This window comes from Pectinophora gossypiella, chromosome 2 (assembly GCF_024362695.1).
Source record: "Pectinophora gossypiella chromosome 2, ilPecGoss1.1, whole genome shotgun sequence".
NCBI lineage: Eukaryota > Metazoa > Arthropoda > Insecta > Lepidoptera > Gelechiidae > Pectinophora > Pectinophora gossypiella.
This window is the reverse complement of record NC_065405.1, coordinates 16,394,388-16,419,317: the sequence shown is the minus strand read 5'-3', so window position 1 is coordinate 16,419,317 and position 24,930 is coordinate 16,394,388. Positions and strand designations below refer to the sequence as shown.

Genomic DNA, 24,930 nt, shown 5'->3' with positions numbered 1-24,930 from the left:
CATATGTAATAGTTATAAATAGTAGCTGTAAGCAACTGTTTAACATGCACACTGCAGCATGGATTATCATACTAAACACAGTGTCCTAACCAAACTAGGGATTGCAAAATGAGTTTTGTGATATGTCCCCACCGGGAATCAAACCCTGGACATTCAGATCTCTAGATATCCAGACTCTTACTAGTGGAATATGGTAAGCTTTTAATGGTTAATTATAATGATGGCTACATATTAATAAATTTGTGACTGGTTTTTAGTCACAGCGCCTATTTTATCATATAGGTATTATATTTTCAAATTCAAATATATCTTTATTCAATAGGTAACATAGTTACACTTTGAATTGTCAATTTTACATAATGAACACCTCATCCGCCTAAAACTACTGCAGCTAATTTATATATGTATACATTATTATTACATAATATAACATAAACAGCCTATAAACGTCCCACTGCCGGGCACAGGCCTCCCCTTAATCAACCGGAGGGGGTACGGAGCATACTCCACTGCGGGTTGGTGGAGGTATTTTTACGGCTAATAGCCGGGACCAATGGCTACATTATTATTACATACATAAACTCACGCCCGTAATCCCAAATGGGGTGGGCAGAGCCACAAGTAATCAAAGACAACTTGCAGCCACTGTTGATACGAAGTCCTAAGATGGATATGATGAACCTTATAGTGATAAGGGATCAGCCTATCGCCCATAACATTAGTACATTTTTATTATTGTATGTCTTTTTCATATCTCGGGCCTATGGAGGCCCGGACTTTTGGAAGGCGTGCGTGGGGCCGAAGCCAACACGTAGAGGCCCCTTAAGACAGTTTAATCTAAATGTGGTGTGACACCAACCGGCGATTATCCCTGTATGCACTATAGGAGTGCACCCAAAGACAATCCCCGGTTCGTGTAGGACTATTGCAAATTATGGGAACAAAGGGAACTGGGCTATTGGGTTGGGGGTTAGTGGACCGGGATACTGGAGCTATGGGGGACTATGGCGCCTGCTCGACCAATGTTGGTAAACATGGATAAATGAGCAGGCGGTGACTCGCCACTCACGGGATGGGCCACCTATCTAGCCGACGCGACTGGACGGCAAGGCAGCAACATGGTTGTGAGCAGCTCAGGGTGTCGAGAGGTGTACACCGCTTTCTGCGAGGCGGTTTACCCGCCTCACCAACTCGCGACTTATGCATCTTTCACTTCCACCCTGCGAGCGTATAGATCTACGGCCGGCCAATGAAGGCAAGCCAGAGGTGAGAGTCCTGCGGCCCCCGCTGGGGTCCACTCCGGCCGGCCAGTGAAGGCAAGCCGGAGACGGAGGGCCTGACCGACTCTCGGGGATCTCAGCTCCGCGGTGTCGTCACTCACCAACAGCTCGCCACAAGCTGGCCTGCGGAGACTGACTGCACTGTTGAATTCACCAGGGGGCGATGGGGTCGTCACATCCCGACGCCTAATTATTATTATTATTATTAAATTATATATGGTATTATTATAATATATTAGGTACACAACAGGTCACAATTAAACAACAGCATTTACATACAATTATTTTATAATCTTTTATTATTTTTATATTGCATAAAATTACCACCTTAAAAACTAGATGACATAGCTAGGACTTAACATCTATGACTAATTTTAATATTACATTTAATATGTATAAGAATTTAATTATAAAATTATGAAATCACATTGTCAGTTGTTTGTCAAACAATGTCCCTCTCATCGCGGCCGCGGGCGCTTCAGCTCACTGGACTCCTCAGAGGATCCTGCAACAAGTACTTTTGTTAGCCACATAATGTCTCCTTATACATAGTAAAAATCAGCCGTTTTTTTAACAAAACCTCCGTTAAGACTGTAAAAAAAAACTAGTTTCAATCCAGGCAAAAAACTGTGATCTCAATTCTTACCCAAATTGAAATTAATTAAAAGAAACTGGGGGGTTGAAATACCCACAGTTTTTTTAGCGTCCGAACCATGTTATAAATAGGTATACATACATAAACTCACGCCTATTTCCCACCGGGGTAAGCAGAGACTATAGAATTCCATTTGCTTCGATCCTGACACACTTCTCTTGCAAAAATAAATAAATAGGTATACATTAAGTTATGTAGATAGTATAAGTTTGTTCCGTCAAATTAAGATGTTATGGTTGTTCAAATAAAGTGGAATATCTACACGGCATCGTTAGTGAAAAGATGCGCCGCGGACACTTTTCTGCAGAGATTTATTGTCTAAGTATTGGTTATACGAGGTCTATGAGTGTGGATCCAGAAATTGAATAAATACCGGTTTTGTTCCAAATCACCACCTATTCTTCTTCTATCGTGTGGGTTGTGAGGTGAATTACCAACCTCATCAACCCACCAGGGTTGACACCTATTTGGAATGTCGCTGGATTCGTGCTTGGGGCCGGTGAGTTGGAGTTGTATATTCCTCTTCTTCTATCGTGTGGATTGTGAGGTGAATTACCAACCTCATCAACCCTGGTGTCAGGGTTATTATTGAGCCGCCAAAGCCCCTGACATGGCTCATGTAACGAATACTTACATCAGTAAGCAGTAACCGGGACCAACGGCTTAACGTGGCTTCCGAAGCACGCATCATCTTACTGTCGGACAATCAGGTGATCAGCCTGTAATGTCCTAACCAAACTAGGGAACACAAAGTGATTTTTCTGATATATCCCCACCGGGAATCGAACCCGGAACCTCCGGATCGTGAGCCCAACGCTCAACTACCTATCATGTCGGTCTTACCCCGCCACCCGGGCTCGCAGACACACCACCTACTAGCTGCTCCCTTTTCGGCACGCCCGCGGACATTAAGCCCCTGGTCTCCCTACTTCTCAGTCTTATCATTATTATGTCCTTTAAACGACCCATCTCACCATAAAGTCGATGACAGGCGCGACCCCGCCACCCGGGCTCGCAAACACACACACCACCGACACAGGTCCCGTGTCGGCACGCCCGCGGACAGTCAGCCCCTCGTCTCCCCACTTCACAGTGGTTGCCGCCCAAGCCGGCGGGGCAGCGGCACTTGTTAACACCCTTACACCGGCCCCCGTTCAGGCACGGAATCACGCACTTTGCTGCCAACATTTACAAAATTTTGTTATCGTTAACCTTACTTCATCATCATCATCAGCCCATAAACGTCCCCACTGCTGGGGCACGGGCCTTCCCTATGGATAGGGAGATCGGGCCTTAAACCATCACGCGGGCCCAGTGCGGATTGATGGTTATTAACGACTGCTAATGCAGCCGGGACCAACGGCTTAACGTGCCTTCCGAAGCACGGAGGAGCTCGAGATGAAAACTTTTTCGTGGTCACCCATCCTTTAACCGGCCTTTGCGAAAGTTGCTTAACTTCAACAATCGCAGACCGAGCGCGTTTACCGCTACGCCACCGAGCTCTTAACCTTATTAATAATTGATTTTATGAGGAAAACTGTAGATAGTCATTTTTGTAGTAGTATGAAAGGTTATCCTCAGGAAAATCACATACATACATTAACTTACGCCTATTTCCCACCGGAGTAAGCAGAGACTATAGAATTCCATTTGCTTCGATCCTGACACACTTCTCTTGCTTCTTCCACATTCATAAATCGCTTCATACACGCACGCCGGTTCAGAGTAGATCGTACTAAACCTTTTCTAAGGACATCTTCAATTAAAAGAAAAAAACTAAGACTGAGAATATTCCTACATCCTAAGAGCTATTGACGATATTTTTTTTTATAATATTTTTAACAGGGCATCAGTTGATTATAGATTGGGCTCATATGAACACCTGCCCTGTTTGTCAAAACTTACAAGCCCTGTATTACAAGAATGTGTTTATCAAAACTACACATGTAAATTACATATTACAAGTGTCAATATTTATTTCACAAGAATATTTTACAATCCCTCTACTTTATGATAAACCTAATTTACAAATACTTGTAAGTAATTTGTAACTTGTGAACGTGTAGACTTGTAAGTTTTGATAAACACGGCACGGGTTTTACTCATTAGTAAGAATTCAAATGGTTTACTAAAAAAAAAAATCATGAATATTTATTCTTCAAAATTGGCTTGAACTGCAAAAATTAACCTGTAAAACTACTACCAAATCGGAAGCTGTATCGCTGAGGGAAAGACGTGGCCAGAAAACCTCGCTGCACAGGGCCCTTCTGCTACTGTTTCAAACTCATGAAAAATACTTTAACGCTGCTTCTTTTTAATCTTGTTTTAAGAATCCTCTTCTAGAAAAATCTTTGACTTCAGAAAAAACAAAACGATAATCATTGTAAGTACTTACAAAATTCGCACCTCAGCCCGTAATATCCTTTAGGGCACTCACAGGTATCCTTCTGTATACACTTCCCACCATTTAGACATTTCTGGGAACATATTCCTGAAACATAAACAGATGTGTAGTAGGTTAAAGATGAGTAACATTTCTTCATCATCACCAGCCCATTAACGTCCGCACTGCTGGGGCACGGGCCTTCCCTATGGATGGATAAGGAGATCGTGCCTTAAACCACCACGCGGGCCCAGTGCGGATTGGTGGTTATTAACGACTGCTAATGCAGCCGGGACCAACGGCTTGACGTGCCTTCCGAAGCACGGAGGAGCTCGAGATGACACTTTTAGTTTGTTTTTTTTTGTGGTCACCCATCCTATCAAAGAGAAGGCGAATGTATGTCTTATAGGGAAGGGAAGGAATTGGCCTTTGATAGACAAGAATGGAGAATGCTACTCCGACAAAAGCGTGGCTCTTAAATTACTGATAATGATGTAGTGTGTTCTAAACAACACACTAAAAGTACTGATGGATGTAGGTGGAAGTATCAGGTGGAGGAGGTCTGGAGAGTGTGTAAAGGTCCTTTTTTAAGGCATTTGTTAGTGTCAGTAAAACTATAAACAACACATTTACAATAACTTCTTTTGACACTACATTACAGTAGACATGAATGAATATAGCCCTAGAGACTACTGCTAGAGAATACTATAAGATATTAAACCAGAATTTTCTTCTTCACAGTATTACCGACTTCATAAGCGAAAATGATGCGACCTCCGCGATTCTTGCACCAAATACGAACTGTGGCAACGGCCACCGGTCCCCAGGGTCAAGCTACTGGTAAAGCTACCCCGCTTAAAGCTGCTTCACTATCGAAGAATCCACATGTAAGTACCGATAAGAACATAACTTCTCCTTAATAGGGAAAATCACGTAAGCGATGTGATGTTTTTTATTTATTTATTAAAGTACATCCACATCACATATACAGGGTGTTAGTGACGTCGTAACGAATACTGAGGGGGATGATTCAGGCCATGATTCTGAGTTAATATCAAGTGGATTTTTCCGATGCATAATTCATGATTTCTTTTTTAGTTTTTATCATAGTCTGAATCATCTCTCAAGGTTTTCGTTACGATGTCACTAACATCGTGTATTATAACATTATTTGTATAATAGGTAACGGTGTTTTTACTTTTTTCGGTTTGTTAATACAAAACCTCGCAATAGATACGCTAGTTTTAATTCAGGTAAAAAAATGTGGCCTCAATTTTAGTCCGGATTGAGATTAATTGAAAGAAATGAATTTCGTGATCGAGATCACATCATGTGACTTTTCGAAAAGGCGTTTACGTGGTTTTCGGTATACATACATAAACTTACCCCATTTCCCACCGGGGTAAGCAGAGACTATGGAATTCCATTTGCTTCGATCCTGACTCACTTCTCTTGCTTCCTCCATTCATCAATCGTTTCATACACGCACACCGGATCTGAGTAGATCGTACTGAACCGTTTCTAAGCTATCGATACTGTTGGTTTTTTTGAAACTATCAATAGACTGAACGTCGTGTTTTATAAGGAAGTGAAGGAATTGGCCTATAATAGACAAGAATGTTGAATGTTACACCGACAAGAGCGTGGCTCTTACATTAGTGATAATGATCAATAGACTATTGACAAGCAACACTAGCCTATAACTCTTGTCGCCAGATTGACCAAATAATTCGCGTGGATCATGCCGGCGAGTTAGGCGCGGATCGCATCTACGCGGGGCAGTACGCAGTCCTTGGCAACACGGCTGAAGGGCCAACCATACAGCACATGTGGGATCAAGAGAAGGTCCACCGACAGACCTTCGAGCATCTGATCAACCAGTACCGGGTCCGCCCGACTGTCTTGACGCCTATTTGGAATGTCGCTGGATTCATGCTTGGGGCCGGTGAGTTGGAGTTGTATATTCTTCTTCTTCTATCGTATGGGTTGTGAGGTGAATTACCAACCTCATCAACCCTGGTGTCTTACTATTGAGCCGCCAAAGGCCCCTGACATGGCTCACGTAACGACTACTTGCTTACATCAGTAAGTAGTAACCGGGACCAACGGCTTAACGTGCCTTCCGAAGCACGGATCATCTTACTTTTTGGACAATCAGGTGATCATCCTGTAATGTCCTAACCAAACTAGGGATCACAAAGTGATTTTTGTGATATGTCCCCACCGGGATTCGAAACCGGGACCTCCGGATCGTGAGCCCAACGCCTAACCAGTGGACCTCATCATTTTGGACAATAATGCGTCTGCCTAAGCGTCTATGAAGCTTCACAAAAAGTCCTGCTAAGATCGGAATTGATCTGAAGAACCATTGAAAAACTCGTGTTATATTTCTCTGTAAGAGTTACGGTGCTTAGGAGAGCTGACATGACATAAATATAAATAAATGAAATAATACGTCCCACTGCTGAGCACAGGCCAGGCTGATACAGCGCCATCTATAATTTTTTTTTGGGGGAACGTAGCTTGGAAATTCCCTCATTGGGAATGTACTTGTAAGCTTATGCCGTGTTATGTGTTACTTATAAACACCCGAATTTATCGGTTCCAGGCACAGCACTGCTCGGCAAAGAAGCAGCGATGGCATGCACGGTGGCTGTCGAAACCGTGATAGTAGACCACTACAACGACCAACTCAGGACCCTGATGGAAGACCCGAACATCGACAAGGAGATCCTACAAACCATCACGAAGTTCCGTGACGAAGAACAGGAGCATCACGACACGGGGATAGACCACGGAGCGGAACAAGCGCCGTTCTACAAAGCCCTAACGGAAGTCATCAAGGCCGGATGCAAAGTCGCCATTGCTATATCGAAAAAAATTTAGTTCATTAGGTATCCGAATTATACTGGTATTTTAGTAGTTAGCTCTTGTAGTTTCATTTGAGGATCTCTCCTATCCTAGTTCATCATCAGCCCATTACGTCCCCACTGTTGGGGCACGGGCCTTCCCTATGGATGGATAGGGAGATCGGGCCTTAATCCACCACGCGGGCCCAGTGCGGATTGGTGGTTATTAACGACTGCTAATGCAGCCGGGACCAACGGCTTAACGTGCCTTCCAAAGCACGGAGGAGCTCGAGATGAAATCTTTTTTTGTGGTCACCCATCCTATGACCGGCCTTTGCGAAAGTTGCTTAACTTCAACAATCGCAGACCGAGCGCGTTTACCGCTGCGCCACCGAGCTCCTCGTGGCTTAGTTAGTAGATGCTAATAGTGTAGATTCGGACAACCACCAATTTAATTTTTAACTTAATTTGACAGGTGTAAAACTCTCATCTCTTTCTTGCGCGTATTGTAAGTGAAGGACGGTACTAATTAAACAGATGACAAACTAAAAAAATTAGGTTATGTGCACCCGAATAGGCACCAATGACTCATTCCTTCATAGTAATAAATAATGCTAATTAAAAAACAAACAAATCGCGCATATTTTTTGGTAATCTGCCCCTAATATAATTTTTTTATTCTATTTTCGTACATAAAGTCACGTCTGTCATATCTAATACTAGGTAAGGTCAAGTATTTAAAATACAACTTGCAGCGTGTGTACGAAGTCCTTATATGGATATGGGTTAACAACGTGTCAATGGGATATAAATTAATCGTAAGACTCACCTCCCTCACAATTCCTCCCCTGGTATCCAGGGGGGCAGGAGCACACTCCAGGCGCTGTGCAGTTGCCCCCGTTCATACAAGCAGGGTAACACAGCGCAGTTCTACAGTGTTGCCCCATGTAGCCCTCGGGGCATTGACATATCTTCTCATGGTTACACCAGCCTTGATTCGCACACTTTTTATCACATTCCGGATCTGGCCCTGAGTAATTTTACGAGTTAGTTTAATTGGTATATTTATACATTAACAAAATAAAATAAAGAAAATAACAAAAATGTTATGACCACTTAACACAGACTTGTTATGAAGACAAAATGAGAAAACAAATAGCTACATGATGTATACGAGTTTAGTAAGTAGATAAAAGATGAAATTGTAGCTTTGTTAAGAATGATGCGAGTTTAACTTAATCTCTATGGGAGTGAGCAGAGTAGCTGCTTGCCTTTGACGCTTGATTCAAATAAAATAATTGGTGAAGCGAATAAAATGTTAGAAACTTTCACAGAAAAACTCCCATCATTTCGAACAGCTGTCTGATGGCAGAATAAAACGAAATATTACCTTGCGGCTTATGTTCGAGTTAAAAGTGATTACCAAATTAGCATGGTTTAAAAATTAAACATGACATGAAGGATATGTTCTGGGTTGATGATGTTCTTAAAAGCGAAGGCAGGTGATGATAATAAAGTTAATATTTCGTTTGCGCTATTTCCACATTCACTAACGTTTACATAAGTAACTTCCGCAAACAAAATAGAATAGGACCAGTATATTTTCTAACAGTAATCGTCTGGGTTTTTGTTTTTTTTTTTTTCTGCCTTCCGCGGCTAGTGGTGCGCCAATGACAAATCTTAAGTGATCTTTAATTTACAAGGTCAACTCTAATCGACTAATTCCATTTTCAAATTGTTTTAATTTTCAAAATCTCCCCAAAATGCGTGTTTAGTACGCGCTATATCGAATTTCCGATCTTTGTTGCGGATAGTGTGGAAATGCGCACATTCTAGCTTGGAAAGAACTAGATAAGGTTTGCTCTTGATGTTATATGGAGATTTGTAATGAATGACTATAAAAGATAATAAGAAAGCCATATTTTAAAATGTACCGATTGAAACGCGGCGGCGGCGTATTGCGCGAGGGAATCTTAAGAGTCTTAGAAGTTTTCCATTAAATTTTAGTATATTTGGACTAGAATCACCCAATATAGTCCAAGAAGAGCATACCTTACAAAAGTTCAGTTCTACCATAAGGCGAGTTAAGGAAAAGCAAGCGTACCAACCTAAAAACGCAAATGCTGTGAGCAGTGGCACCGTGAGTTGAGCGGATCAGCGGACTCGGCGATGCCCGGAAATAAAGGCATTCGGTTAATGGCCTGGCTGTATCTGGCAGGCTTGGGCACACAGACATTAGTTGGGGGCAACGCGGGAACTGACGTATGGCCATCTTGTTAAATCATAGGTAAAAAGCGCGCCTAAATGTTTACTACCGAAAACTAAAAAAATAGCGCGAACTTCTCGCTTTCCTTCCAGTAAATTGTAAATATCCTAGGTATTTATATGTTTGATAAGACTATAAGAATTACGGTAAACTTTTCCATCATCAATTTTTAAATAGTCGTGATTATAAAAGCGTCGTAGTTAGCTCAGCTTTCAAAATGAAACAATTCGCACTACTAAAAATAAAACCTATTTATTTCAATAAGTAATTTATGTTTCCGCTACTCACTAAGATTTATCACGACAGCCAACAATCAATAAACTCCGTTTTCGAATCGCAATATGTTCTGGAATTGCGCGTAAACATAAGTGTAATAATTCTTCATAATCATAATAAAAGCCAAAAAACAATGACCAATAACGCCAATTGCCGCATTGTTCCCGCTCAAACACAAACACTTCGCGATCAACGACGAGGGCTGATTCTACTAACGACAGTTACGCACTGATGCTGGGTTGTACATTGCTTGCCTATATGGCGGGAAGCGGAAATGACTGTAGACTTAAACATCCGTAGTGTACTTGTAGAAAGGAGATGCTTCTTGTTTCTATAAAACCTTGGCAAGAGATCCATGAAATGGTAATGCACTGTTGTTCCAAAAATAAATCTGTTTTGATTCTATAAAAATCTAGCTTGAGGAGTCGATTTGCTGTACCAATCTTTGTGTCTGTATGGGATGTTATGATTACGTATATCTTTTAAGAATAATTCACGACAGACTCATTTAAGAGCAATTTAAACTATCATAAATCGTTTTCCCTTTCTCTGTTCAAAAGGGATATCCTGAAGCCACTGGCATCTTATTTTTTTATGATTTGTTATAAGTACGAGGTCTATGCCTGAAGCTCTTCTCACAAAATTTAAAACATCATCAAACTAAGCAATGTACAAAACCGCTCAGCAAGAAACTCCGCCACTAGACGAAACGCCCCCTTAGGGTAGGTACTCGCTACCCATAAGTATTATTATTAGTAGCGCAAGCAAACGATTTGAGCTGGAAATAGATGTAATGTGTTTTAGTGCTTCTGGAGCCAGTACGCTTGTTGTTTCGAACTCCAACAAAGCATGATTTAATAAGCTTACATGAGCTTCCATAGAAGCACTGTTAAAGTTTTTTTTTAATATTTCAAAGGACTAATGAAAGCAGCGCCTGTGGGGCTGAAGTTAATGCCAGGATTTGTTAATTCGTTAGTTTTGAGACATTTATTGTGATGTTATTTTCGAATAATTTCGTTGGCAGTTATCCTCGAACCTGTGGTAAAATTTTCCTTTTGCTAAATAATATGGGAAACCGCAACGTTGAAACCGCCATTAAGGCGTATTTTACCAAGTATAAATCCATTATTAATGGAGCGTATTTCCCAAATACCAGTGTAGAGGAAAAACTTTTATTAAAAATAAAATTGTTACATTAAAATAACCATGGCGTCAACTCGAGCCACGCAGGCGCGTAAGTGTTAAAAATGCGTTGGCGATACAATACCTGTCCTTTCTAAATACACACCTCTCTGTGCGCATTCCTTCTTTAGGTTTAACCTTAGAGGGGTGCCTTTGAGCGGGATCCCGCGTCCGTTTTTTAGCACTAGCCCTATCTCTAGGGTTGCTACTCCACTGTTGTTGCCGACACAAGGCAAGAATATACTGAACTCTGTGGACAAGCGCTCATTCAAAATCTTGAAATGTTTAAAGTGTCTCTTCAGTCAGGTTGGAGTTGGCGGAGAAACAACCAAAGCAGAGTTAGAAAAAAACATGACCCAAATGGTTATCCAAACCACACCCATATTTAAATTGAAACCTTTTCCTAGCTAGGTAAAGGGCTCTCCTCATATATTTGAAAGCAACGCTGCTTCACTGGAGCAACTTCAGATCCGACACACCGACCGCATCGGTATCGAACTCCTCTCGTTTGGTAATCAAGGTTCGTTCTTAGACACGTTGCAAAATCGATGTTGCTCATGTTCCAGTGAAATGTAGCATAATATTGCGCAGATGTGCCGGAATGTTCCTTTTGTAAAACTCTAATAGTAAGGAGACTGGCAGATTTTTATTCAAATTGTTCTTGTACTCCGATCCTATCTGCCAAAAGCCTAGGTAATAAAAAAAAAAAGGCAAAAAAAAAGCAATGGTCATGGTGGTCTGTCTTGGCTAGTTTTCATAAAATTATGAATTATAGCCTTCGCAAGTTCTAAACCTACAAGTATTTGTCGGTTATTATTTTATAATTCCGAAAATTTGGATTGTTGGTAGAAACTAGCGATCGAACATAATAATTCGTTGGTAGGTTTATAAAAACTAGCCAAGACAGACCTTAGGCTACAATACATTATCTTATGTTATAAGAAGTTATGATATGTTATACTGTTACTCATAAATAAATGTCAGGACTGACCATTGAACTTGGCACCCATTTACGTATAGATCTCACTTCTTTTGTCGCTGAAGTCGACAACCAAGGCATTTAACATAATATTGAACTTGGCTGTCATTTCACATTTATGTTTTTGATTGGATTCATTCTTTTTAAAATTAACAATAGTCAATCATTCCTTTTTGGCGGATAAGAAAATGACGGGTATAACTTAAAATAAAATTAGGAGGTGCCTGCAGGAATCGGGGCCTGTGACTCACTGATCATGCGGTCCAGATTTTCTGATACGTCAGATAAACTGGGTTTAACTTTAAAAGAATCTTAAGACTTAGTTTACCTTTAGAAGTTTTAGGCACCCTTCCTTGTCTTTTGATAGACAACACTGGAGGCTGCAGTATCTTAGGATCAGATGACGTCAGAGTGTCAAAGTTGTAATAGTAGCGCTTTTTGGACTTCCACGTGAAGTTGACATAGCCGACTTCTGAGGGTATGATGGGCAGTTTGTGAGAGAAGTTCGGGTCCAAGATGTATGGAGATATGTGGCCATTCAGTATAGCGTAGACCTGCATTGAAATACCTGGAATGGAGATGAGTTGGGTGAGACTCGGTCAAAGGATTATTGTATTGTATGATCGTGGAGGTACCAAAAACTATTAAGTTCCATCTACCCTTTGAACATCGCTTCTAGTCTCCTTTCTGCTCGAATTACCATTATGCCATTGATGTTTAGAAGTTTTGATAATGTAGCGTTTGAAATTAGATATAACATCCTGCGGTCCAGATTTCCAGGCACAGCAGTTAAACAATGAGGTTTGGATTTTAAAAGGGCTTTGGGCCTTAAGACCATATGACATAAATAGTCAGTAGTGGTCGCCTTAAACAAGTATGATCATACTCTTGCGTACGAAAATGCACCGACCGGTCTAAGTGTTGAAAATGGAAAATGTCGGTCAAAAGCTATCTTCTTCTTCTATCGTGTGGGTTGTGAGGTGGATTACCAACCTCATCAACCGTGGTGTCAGGGTTATTATTGAGCCGCCAAAGGCCCCTGACATGACTCATGTAACGCTACGTACTTACAGCAGTAAGTAGTAACTGGGACCAACGGTTTAACCTGCCATCCGAAGCACGGGTCATAAAGTGATTTTTGTGACACGTCCCCACCAGGATTCGAACCCGGGACCTCCGGACCGTGAGCTTGGGCTTAACCGCTGGACCACGAAGAACCTTAATAAGCCGGTCGTTAAAAAGCTATGACAAGAAGACATGTGTTAGTCTTACCACTGAACATGCGCACTTGCCGCTCGTCGATCCAGAGCGATATGTCGGTGGGGCGGTCCACGTCCTTGTAGTCGCGACGGCCTGCGCGTGCGCTGAGGGTCAGCGACAGCGCCAGCGCCACTCCCGCGCAAAGCCGCGCGCCCAGCCCGGCCGACTGCCACATGCTGGAATATCGGCGTATGGGTTTTATTTATTTATTTTATTTTCTTTGGGGAGCTTAAAGCTAAAACAATGTTACATACTAACTTAATATCTAAAAGCAAGTAAGAAATTCCACAGATTGTGAAAAAACACAGAATCAGTGTCTTCATTGCAGTGGAGAGCTCAATACGATACGGCGCACCACCTATCACGTTGGTCTAATAAGTAGAAAGCTCGGTGAGGTGTGGGTAGGTACTTTAGTTCATCTTGCGATGGATGTACCTCTGACTACCCCAATTGGGATATAGTCGTGAGCTTATGTTATGTTGAGAGTTCAATCTTGGATTTTACTGTCTTGTTTTGATAAGAATGATTTTGGGTATTTTTATAGGTTCTTAAATTTGCCGATCCATTGACCGGACCAAACATGAGTGAAGAAGGGGGAAGGTTCAGTGCTATTAGATTAGTCGAATCTTTCAGTAACATATATTATATACTTAATCAAAAATTTACCCGGCCTTACCTAAATCGAACCCAGGACCTTTAGCAAACAAGAGCACCATCCACAGAACTAATCGTTCACAAAAACAAACAAAAACATTTAAAATTCACACTGTTGAAAACATGCCAAAAACTGGTTGAAAAAACCCTAAAAACTGAATAAAATGATGCGATAACAACCGTGTAACTGGCGTATAATTTGTTTGACGACGTAAAGGGACTCGGGGTAAAGGAAAAAAATAAAATTATCACAGTTAACGTAATTGATTGGGAGCGTTTGGGACGTGCTCCCACAAAAGATGGCCCGTGAGAAACGGACGGTGCGCAGCACGGGTGCGCACGAGTCGGGTGCAGGGTATGAACGTTCCGTAGGTTTAAATAATAATAATCGTCGGCTAGATAGGTGGCTCATCCAATTAGTGGCGAGTCACCGCCTGCTCATCAAACAGTAGGCGCTCACCACGTAAGTGTGAGCGAGACAAACAGTCGGCGCGTGCTCCCTTGCACTACAGTGAGACCCTACGTATCTAAATATATTATAAATAATAATGTATCTACCTATTTCAAAATCCTTTGATTTTTGTATAACGAGGCGGATCCCTAAAAGCCAACAACTTCATTAAGTATCCCCTGTCAAAAATAATGTCTACTACTTTTTTTCTCGCTCCCGATGTCAAATTATAGCTACAAAAGGTGTTAACAAAAAAAGAAGCACCTATCTATGAGAAGTAAGGGGAGCTCAACATTTTTTCTAGGACACCAAATATTAGTTATGAATTAGTGAGTCTTGTGACTAGTGATGGGCAGGGAAAGAAAAAATTGGGTGGGAAAGAAAAAATATCGGGAAAATATGGGAAAATAAAATAAACACCCGAAAAATTCCCGAATCATGGGAAAATATTTTTTATTTAATTATTTTTAATCTTATTATTATTTGTATGTCGTTTCCATGTCTCGGGTCGGGTCTGTCATGGAGTCCCGGACTTTTGGCAGGCGTGCGTGGGGCCGAAGCCAACACGTAGAGGCCCCTTAAGACAATTTACTCTAAATGAGTTGTGACACCAACCGGCGATTATCCCTGTATGCACTATGGGAGTGCACCCAAAGACAATCCCTGGTTCGTGTAGGACTATTGCAGATTATGGGAACAAAAGGAACGGGGCTATTGGGTTGGGGGTTAGTGAACCTATATACTGGGGCTATGGGGGACTATGGCGCCTGCTCGACTAATGTTAATAACAGAGATACATTGGGCAGGCGGTGACTCGTCACTCACTGGTTGGGCCACCTATCTAGCCGACGCGACTGGACGGCAAGGCAGCAACATGGTTGTGAGCATCTCAGGGTGTCAAGAGGTGTACACCGCTTTCTGCGAGGCGGTTTACCCGCCTTACCAACTCGCGACTTATGCATCTTTCACTTCCACCCTGCGAGCGTATAGCTCTAACGCCCCACTCTGGCTGGCCAATGAAGTCAAGCCAGAGGTGAGAGTCCTGCGGCCCCCGCTAAGGTCCACTCCGGCCAGCCAGTACTGTCACCATCTTTGTTGCTCTTCTTTGGACTCTCTCTAGTAGTGCAATGTTCTTCCGATAGTAAAGTCTCCATATTTGAAACCCATGTTCTAACAGCGGTTTGACGTAAGTAAGTTTTGTAAAGCCTAAGAAACAATCCCGTATCTATATGATAAAAAGCTTTTCTAATTATGTATAAGAGGGAGTTATCCTTCTTAGTGATTCCAATAATGTGTTCGTCCCACTTTAGATTATGTGTTATCGTTATGCCAAGGTCATTTTGTTTTTTAACACACTCGAGAGGTTTTGAGTCAATGGTGTAACTCAACGTGGGGTGGTTGCTGCCAACATGCAACACAGTGCATTTGTCTACGTTTAATGTGATTAGCCAATCTCGGGTCCAAGCAATTACTCTATCAAGATCATCTTGGATTATATTATGGCTAATAAGTGGATTCCCCGTTATTTTCGTGTCATCTGCAAAGAGTGATATATCAGACATGATACCATGTTTAAGATCTGTAAGGTAGATACTGAATAAAATAGGTCCTAACACCGATCCCTGCGGCACACCGCTGAGGACTTTTCTGGGAACAGAGTATGATTCTCCGATGCGCACAGAGAATGTGCGATTTGACAGGAAGTCTTCAATCCACTTCACGACATTGCCTCTGATTCCAAAGGGCTCTAATTTAGCAATCAATGGTGTGACAGGAACTCGATCAAAAGCTTTTTCATAGTCCAAGTAAATAATATCTGTAGGTATTCGTGCCTCCCAATTTCTTGCACAAAACCATGTTGCTCCTCGATGATGACATTCTCTCGTGTCAAAAGCATCCTATATATCCTATAATATGTAGATATCTTTGCATGGAATTATTAAAATCGAACATTCCATTCAAAATATATTACAAAGGAAATTTGAAAGTGCCGGTCAGAGAAAAAAAAATGTGTCAAACCTTTCGAGTAGATTGTTCTGAACATTTTTTACTATGACACCAGACGTGTATGACCATTAGTTTGGCTTTAATTGGATTTTAAAAATCTCGACTTGTCATACATTTTGTAAAAAATAATATTATGTCCGTTGGGAAAAAGAGGTATACAGGCGTATTACAAAGGACCTTTAGAACATTTATTAGTATGGCGCCAAACTTCTATGACCATTATTTGGACTTTCAGTTTTGGTTAATATGTTAAAATGCCAGCCACCGAAAAAAATACGTTGAATCTGTCTAATAGTTGCTTCTCAATATTTTTTAATAACACCAAACATCTATGACCATTATTTTGACTTTTATTGGAATTTACGTTTTAGTTTAAATATGAAAAATGCCGACCAGCAAAAATATCATGTTGAGAGTATCGAGTAGATGTCTGTTAACATTTTTTTCTATAGCGCCAAACTTGTATGACCATTAGTTTGGCTTATAGTGTATTTTAAAAATCTTGATTTCTTATTTATTTTGTATGAAAATAAAGTGCTTTGGGTAAAAAATGCGGTACGGCGGATTACAAAGGACCTTTAGAACATTTAATAATCTGGCGCAAAACATTTTTGACCGTTATCTTGACTTTTTATTCGTCTCTCTTTCCGTTTTGGTTCAAATGGGAAAATGTCAGCCAGCGAAACAAAATAAGTCAAATCTTTTGGTAAACGACTTGAACGACGTATTTTTACTATACTACCAAATGTCGACTTTGGCTTTTATTGGACTTTTTAATAAAACTTTTTTTTATACATTTTAACAATGACAACAAGCAGAGCTTTCCCAATGACTAGTTATTAGTCAGATAAATACTTTGTGTTTTTGTTTTGTGTGTTGTTAGGTGAACTTCTATATTAATACTATCTGATTTTAGATATGACGTTGGCTGTAGTTTTTGCATTCGACTCAACGTTACGGCCATCTAGTGACCAAACTCGTATATTGGCATGACGTCTGAAGTATCTGTTAGGGAAAACAGGAGTCGGGTAGTTGTACTTTGCAAGTATGCCTATCACAATGTCCTGGTGCTACTCGGCCGATAACATAGTAGGTACCTCTATCACCCCACTGTTTATTCCTTGTATACACTTTTCTTTAAAAAAAGTAGTATCTTAAGCGTGTATCACCATCAGGTAAGGTAGTGGTCAAACGCAAACCTATTTTTCAAAAGACGACCACCATATTACGCCTTTAGCAAGATAGTTCCATTATCACTAGATAAAACTTTTTTTTTATTTTTGGAAAATCGAATTAAGTTCAAAATATTGGTCATAGTCGTTTAATGCCATAGTAATAAACATTCTGACGATCCTTTAAATAACGCGCCTGTTATATTTTATTTTTATACAAAATGAATCAAAAAACAAGTTTTTTTTAATCCAACAAAAGCCAAACTAATTAATGGTCATATACGTTTTTGTCATAGTGAATAATGTTTACAGGTATCTTTTCGATAGCTTTGACTTGTGTTTTTTGCTGACCGGCACTTTTCACACAGAAACTATAACGTAAAGTCCAACAAAAGTCAAAATAATGGTCATAGACGTTTGGTGCCCTAATAATAAATGGTCAAATGGATAAGTTCTAACGGGATATACAAATATTGTTTCATGGCCGGCACTTCACATTTTCACCAAAAATGTATGAAAATTCAGTTTTTTTTTAATTCGAATAAAACCGAAAATATTGACCCTACAGCTTTGGTGCCATAGTAATAAATGCTCAAACGGATAAGTTCTAAGGATATATACCATTATTGTTACTTGGCCGGCACTTTACATTTTCACCAAAAATGTATGAAAAATACAGTTTTTTAAAATCGAATAAAACCGAAGATATTGACCCTACAGCTTTGGTGCCATAGTAATAAATGCACATATGGATAAGATCAAACGGAATATAGCAAAATTATTTTTTGGCCGGCAATTTGACTTCTGGGCCGAAATCCGATGATCTCCTTTAAGTTTTTTAAGAGTTCATACGACACTACGACAGAAGATAAATTGGGCATAAGTAGGCATACATTATATTTAAATGGTCTTTGTTGGAAATCCTTACTTTTAATACAAATATATGCGATAAAAAATATTTTCCCTTGAAATGGGAATTTTTCGGGTTTTTTCCCTCAGAATTGGGAAAATTCCCAAAACGCGGGAATTTTCCGGGTAAGAACCCAACACTACTTGTGACCCATATTTTATTGGGTACCCTGAATATTGCATGTTTAGAGGCATTAAAAAGCCACATGAAAGCAATTCATATAAAAATAAGTGCGCAATCTCATCGAATGTCAAATAGCAATATTGCTTTTTATGAATTGCTTCAATGTGCCTTTTTAGCCCCTAGTTCACTTTACAATTTGTATTCAAATCGGGAACTTTTTGGGATCGGCTCGTAAATAGTTATTATTGAATCCATGCCCTATTTAGAAGCGAAAAAGTATACGAGTATAACAATAATAATTGAGGAGAGATCATTATGTGCATTCAAAGTCATATCTTGTCAAATCAAAATCAAACCAAATACACTTTATTGCACAGAATTAGTTCTGAGATTTATCTGTATATAGTTTTATCTGAAGTTCCAAATTATATCTCTAAACTTTAAAACAAACTTGACCATTAGTTACACACATGTAAAAAATATAAACAAAATTGGAAATCTATTAATATACTTACGTTAGATAGCGTCTTGAAAGTTCCATTCTTGGGTGCCACTACATCGGGGTCACAAATGTTTACTTTACTCGGCCTTAGACATTGTACGTATCTTAATAAGAAGCTTGTTTAATTAATTTTTACTAAAAATATTTACTCCGATAACCCCAAATTGCTGATGTATCTTATTACTATTATGATTACTTTTATTGACGAGTAATTTATTAATATTTGCTAATTGTTAAGAGTCTCCGTGGTCTAGTGTTTAGAGTGTTGGGCTCACGATCTGGAGGTGCGGCTTCGAATCCCGATGGGGACATTGTCAAAATCACTTCGTGAAACCTTCCTGTGTTTGGTAAGTACATTTCAGACTGAATTACCCGACTTAAGTATGTAGTCGTTACATTAGCCATGTTAGTGACCTTTGAAGGCTCAATAGCCCTGAATAACTCTGACACCAAGGTTGATGAGGTCGGTCGTTCATCTCACAACCCACACGAAAGAAGATTACATATCACTCGCTTACGTGCTAGACTGGGCGAATAAAAAACATAGACTTTATAACAAAACTGGCCGAAGTTTTGATCACTTGGAGTTCTGCCATCCAGTTCGGAATTACGGGCGTGAGTTTATGTAGGTATTCATCTTTTTTAGGGGTGTGTGAATTTGTCAGTAAATAAAAGAGCTTTAAGCTCATGTGACGCTTACTTTATGTCACCTCCCTAGTATTATCCCGTTTTTCACAGGATCCGGTTTTTTACAGAAGCGACTGCCTGTCTGACCTTCCAACTCGCCAAGGGAAAACCAGCCCAATACAGGTTAGGTCACCTAGATGCCTCCGAAAATACATTTCTCGGGAATGTGGAGCTTACTTTATATAAAAAAGCTTATGACAAGATTAATAATTACCTAAATGATAAAAATGACTGGTATTCAATGTGTTCCTCTAGTTATTAAATAATATGCATACATACATCGATTTTAAAGATGTGTTGCTGTTGCAGTTTTCTTCAGCCATAACACCTTGCAAAATGACATAGATTGACCTTCAACAAGTTTATCCATGATACTTACATTAAATAAATAATTCTGATTTATGTAGGAACAAAATAAAGAATGGAACGTATGTAGTGTAAAGTTTCAGTGAATGCGTCACATCCTGCGATAGCATGTGCGAATGACCTAATGTGGTTGCGCTAAACCAACACCCTTGGGAACTTCACGCTAACATGCATACGAGAATTAATAAAAGAAAAACCACTAAATAAAACCACTGTTGCTGCCTCGAGTGAGAGCCCCCAACGCTCTAATTTGTCCGGCTAATCAGTTATTGCCAAATGCGGCAAATCTACAATAAGTCACAAAACGTGAAAAACTAAAAAAGACAAAGCTTTAAGCAGTGTAAGTACTTAGTTCACATGGAAAACTTAGAAGTATCTAAAGTAAAACTGTTGTTTCGAGGAATAGCGTAATAAGTTAGCTATATCAATACGTTGAAGAGGTTTTTTTATAATGGGCTCGGGCTCTAAACCACTGAATTCGATTTTTTGTTTGGATTATAGATAATTCATATCACGTCGTTTCCTAGATTTGTACCGCGCCCATATCCACATGGGCCTTAAAACATATCGGTGAAGAACGGGTGTATAATTGAATTATATTAATATTTAATACACCTTTGCCTCTGCTGTATAAAGGCATGATTCTATGGTATGTGTTCATCATCATCAATTTAAGAGCCACGCTCTTGTCGGTGCAGCATTTTCCATGCAACTTTTTTTGGGAAAAATAGGGCAGTGGTTTCCCTCTTGCCTTCCGCCCCCCTGTACTCTGTCTGACGCGAGTTATGATGGTATGTGTTATGATGCTCTAATATTAAAATTGTTTATTTATTTAATTGTTTTCTAATTGATAGACAAACAAAAAGTAGTTTACGACTTTTACGAGCAATTTGAGGTACTTAGATCTAGCACCGAATGGGTGCGGGATGGAGAGTGTCCGTTCTGGTATTATTCTGTATTCTATGCTTAAAGACTAAACAATAGAACACTATCATATTTCATTTTTGTATTTGTCAAATGCAGTATTTATTTTAAGCCTAAGCTTAAGCCCAAGACATATCCATCTTGAATCTGAGCGTGTGTTTAGAGTAGGTACAGTGTAATATATTTGCACTATATTATATGATATATTATGATAATTAGCAAACTATTAAAAATACCTACACTACCGTCTAAACTACAATACACACGTACATAATGATTATAAGTAAGCATAACATTTAACATAAGCATACGACTATATAGTCTGTATTCCAATGGGGTAGTCAAAGATACATCCATCGCAAGATGAACTAAGTATCCACACCTCACAGAGCTTTCTGTTAGGCCAACGTGAACGTCGAGCCAAGTCTCAGACGACACCCTTAGTCGAGGTTCGCGGCCTTAAATTTTGTACCGGGTGAGAGCGCAGCGTTCCCCATTTGTCCGGCTGAGTAGTTAATGTGATTTGCGGCAAATCTACAATATGTCACGTCAAGAAAAAGTTGAGCCAAGTGTGATAGTGAAAACTGTACTTAAGATAAATTAATAATACAGTTATAAGTAAGACCTTGCCTAGTTCCCATTACGAAGAATCCCAGCCAAACCCTATAAGTACCTACTTAGTCTAACTACCCAATGGACGTTTGCAGGTACCTAATAGTACTCACCATTCCACCACCAACACCATCACCATTGGAATGAGGGACTTTCCAGGTTACGTTTCTCAAATATATAGATGGCGCTGTACGGTCACGAGCATTAATATGTATTAAATTGTAAGCAGTATATTACGTTTCACAATTTTTCGACAGTTCACAATCTCGCGAGATAGATTATAATCTAACGTTATTTACAATTTTACGGTGACATATACACTTTGGTACCTGACACATTAACTTTTTTGACAAATTGAACTGTAAGTCTCACTAAATGTCAAATATGTTAGTGCGACGGAGTCCTAAAGCGGGTACATTATATTGCTCATGACTGTACAGATGCATCCTTTATCTTTGTTTTTGGGTATAATATATAAATGATGACCCTTAATTACACCCAGGCACAACACATCCTCCACAAAAATATCTATCTGATCCAAATTAAGCAACAATTATTTTTATATTCGCCTCTGCCATTACATTATATTTTTGAATAATTATGTATATGATTATTATCGTGTTAAATCTGTACAGCGCCATCTATAATGTTTTTTGGGGAACGTAGCCTGGAAAGGCGCCTATTGGGTTTCAATATAAGCATGGAATTAATATAAAATAAACCAACATAAAGGTGCGCTACCCCTGGCGCGCACTTGTTAACCTAACCGGCGTGGCTGTACCGACGTACGTCCACGACCGTCCGGAACAGGTAACAGGGTAAAAAAAAATTAAAAAAACGCGCCCGCTCCTGTCCAATACAACTTATACAACATACGGCTGTTCATCGACGGCCTAGCAACTATAACTTGCTTAGGGCTGCCAAGTGTAAATAAAAGTTTCATTATTAAAAAAGGATCAAAAAGAAGTAAAAATTAATGCCAAAATGCGGCTTTTCAAAGTCATGGCGAAACTGGAGCCTCCCGGGTTATTCATTCATTTACTCATTCTTCCTAAAATTAAGAGCTGTCAATCGTCCGTCCCTTTCCTTTTCGGCGGATAGGAAAATGACAGGTATAACTTAAAGTAAAATTAGGAGGTGTCTGCAGGATTCGGGGCCAAATTATTTTATTACGTTCGTTCGTGATTAGTGACGAATGGGCACTTCGAAACAAATGTGACAAACGGAGACTGTGACCAGAGAGGAATAACTCTCATAGTTTGAAATATTTCATATACATACATACACTCACGCCTATTTCCCACCAGGGTAAGCAGAGACTAGAATAGAATACTAGACTAGAATTATACTAGAATAGAATTCCATTTGACTTCGATCCTGACACACTTCTCTTGCTTCCTCCACATTCATCAATCGCTTCATACACGCACGCCGGTTCAGAGTAGATCGTATTAAACCTTTTCTAAGGACATCTCCAATTTGGTCAATGTTTAGTTTACCCTTCTAGGTCTTCCTCTGCCAGCCCTACCATCAACTTTCGCTTTAACATACCATATCACTAACTAACTAATAACTAACTATAAGTACTTAATATAATTTTCTATTCATATTTAACTATCCAGGGCCACTGGATTCAGCTCTTTATTCTGAGTTGACTCAAAATTCCACTCGATATTAACTCAGAATGGTTTGAATCATCATCATCATCATCATCAATTTAAGAGCCACGCTCTTGTCGGTGCAGCATTTTCCATGCTACTTTTTTAGGGAAAAATAGGGCAGCGGTTTCCCTCTTGCCTTCCGCCCCGCAGTACTCTGTCTGACGCAAGTGAGATGGCGCCCAGAGTAGTCTATTACAAAACCATACTAGGACTCCAGTCCTCCGCCTCTGAAAAGTACTGACAGTTACTGCTGCCCTCTGAATCATCCTCCCAGTATTCGTTACGATGTCACTAACACCTTGCGTAAAGCAATCCTAAAGGCAACTCCCGTCTAAAATTTATCTAGGTAAGTATGAAGTAGACCGACCCTCATATCTTATCTCGGAAGGTGAGAGCCCTACCCGATTTGTCTGGCCAAGTAGTGAATACCGTCCAAATCAAAATGCGTTCCATCTACGTACAATCAGTGATGTATCATTCCCGGGTTTTTTCCGAAAGTGGGAATGTTCCCATTGTAAAAACTCTTTAATAGTAAAGAACCAGCTGCTTAAATTTTTCAAATTTTTCTTTCTTGTCCTCTCTGGTCTCTTTAAAATACGTAAGACATGGCTGTATGGGCATAGTTCCCTTTGCCTTACCCTTCGGGGAAAACAAAAAAAAAAAACCTCTCTGGTCTCATCTGCCTGAAGGTTAGGTAATAAAGCTTATTTTGCATAAGTTCTGTACCTTTTTACACATCACCGCGGACAATGGCATATAAAAGTTGAAGATCTTGTACGGTGAATTTATTTCCTGTAGGTATACCTTTTCATCATGGGTACCTATTTATTGGGCTTAGTAAGATAACTACGATTATTTAAATAAAATATTGATTGTTCTGAATACCAAATACAGTTGTACAAATAATTACATTAACTGTAGTCAGTTGGCTCTTTTTAAAATCCCAGGTTATTACGAGTATGTATGTATAGATGGTACTTATTACAAAATAGAGTTGGTGGTTTCAAACCATAATTAAAAGTCAATAAAAGGACACTCGTTCGTGTCCAGATGTCCAAATTCGCGAGAGCACACCTGATTCGGACCAATTTCAAGGAAACCGGTACCGCGATTGCATTCTTCGCTCTAAAACCCGTTTCGCGTCAAATCGCCGGCGTTATGCCATTATCCGTTAATGAAAAGCCAGCTTTAACAAGCCCATGCACTGAGCTTCAGACAACATATGATCCCATACAGACTATTAATAACTTCCCGCGATCTGTTTACCTTCCCAGATAGCAATGTTTACCTTTTTTATGCTTTAATCTCCAATGTTTTTTTAAGAAACTTTCTAACACAAAACAGCGCCAACTTGCTTTATTTACCGGCACTTTATAGCACAATTACAACGCCAATTTATCTCCATTTGGCCAGTTACAAGTATTTAACGAGATATCTAATTAAACTACATGCAATTGATAAGTCTATCGAGTTTAATCGATGGCTATCGTTCGAACAGTAAGTTTAAAGTGGGATCAACGGTCTGCGCAGACCGCCCCAGTAATTTTGCGGTACTGACCTTTTGTTTTTGTGTTTAATATCGTGTTGGGTGCACCTGGGTGTCAGGGTGTAACAAAGGCACGGTCCGCGGACATTATAGCACGGCACTGTTCGCAGACGTCCTTGTGTCGCGGCGAGCGTTCGTTGCGTGTGTCGCCCCGCGCGCTCCAGCACAGACTGCCTATATTTTGC

General features: G+C 40.0%; 2 protein-coding genes across 8 annotated transcripts in view; one reads left to right on the top strand and one right to left on the bottom strand.

The window, feature by feature from the left end:
- The window catches only part of LOC126378902 (5-demethoxyubiquinone hydroxylase, mitochondrial), an 8,530-nt gene extending 1,286 nt beyond the window's left edge, over positions 1-7,244 (top strand). For all 5 annotated transcript variants that reach the window (XM_050027418.1, XM_050027436.1, XM_050027408.1 and 2 more), the window contains exons 2-4: positions 5,060-5,205; positions 6,035-6,263; positions 6,927-7,244. In XM_050027418.1, the coding sequence (XP_049883375.1) occupies positions 5,083-5,205; positions 6,035-6,263; positions 6,927-7,204 (630 nt within the window). In that variant the 5' untranslated portion in view covers positions 5,060-5,082 and the 3' untranslated portion in view covers positions 7,205-7,244. The remainder of the gene's footprint in view (positions 1-5,059; positions 5,206-6,034; positions 6,264-6,926) is intronic.
- Positions 1,551-24,930, bottom strand: LOC126378589 (protein shifted-like). Of its 3 annotated transcripts, none has more exons than XM_050027016.1 (8): positions 24,758-24,930; positions 13,143-13,306; positions 12,199-12,438; positions 10,977-11,141; positions 7,997-8,197; positions 4,331-4,426; positions 2,910-3,113; positions 1,551-1,785 (listed from the first exon to the last, which is right to left on the bottom strand). In XM_050027016.1, the coding sequence occupies exons 2-8, from the start codon at positions 13,303-13,305 to the stop codon at positions 1,739-1,741; spliced, it is 1,116 nt and encodes a 371-aa protein (XP_049882973.1). In that variant the 5' UTR covers position 13,306; positions 24,758-24,930; the 3' UTR covers positions 1,551-1,738. The 3 variants fall into 3 exon arrangements, with proteins under 3 accessions (XP_049882973.1, XP_049882969.1, XP_049882971.1); XM_050027012.1 differs by lacking the exon at positions 24,758-24,930 and adding an exon at positions 21,652-21,686; XM_050027014.1 differs by lacking the exon at positions 24,758-24,930 and adding an exon at positions 21,652-21,686 and having other exon boundaries at positions 10,998-11,141.

What these genes read in the sequence shown, in the direction of transcription:
- LOC126378589 (XM_050027012.1), bottom strand. Translation starts at nt 21,677, where the DNA reads ATGGTGATGGTGTTGGTGGTGGAATG. An exon ending in ATGGTGTTGGTGGTGGAATG is followed by an intron (nt 13,307 to 21,651) that starts GTGAGTACTATT and finishes CCGATATTCCAG; the next exon opens with CATGTGGCAGTCGGCCGGGC. An exon ending in GCAAGTGCGCATGTTCAGTG is followed by an intron (nt 12,439 to 13,142) that starts GTAAGACTAACA and finishes TCTCCATTCCAG; the next exon opens with GTATTTCAATGCAGGTCTAC.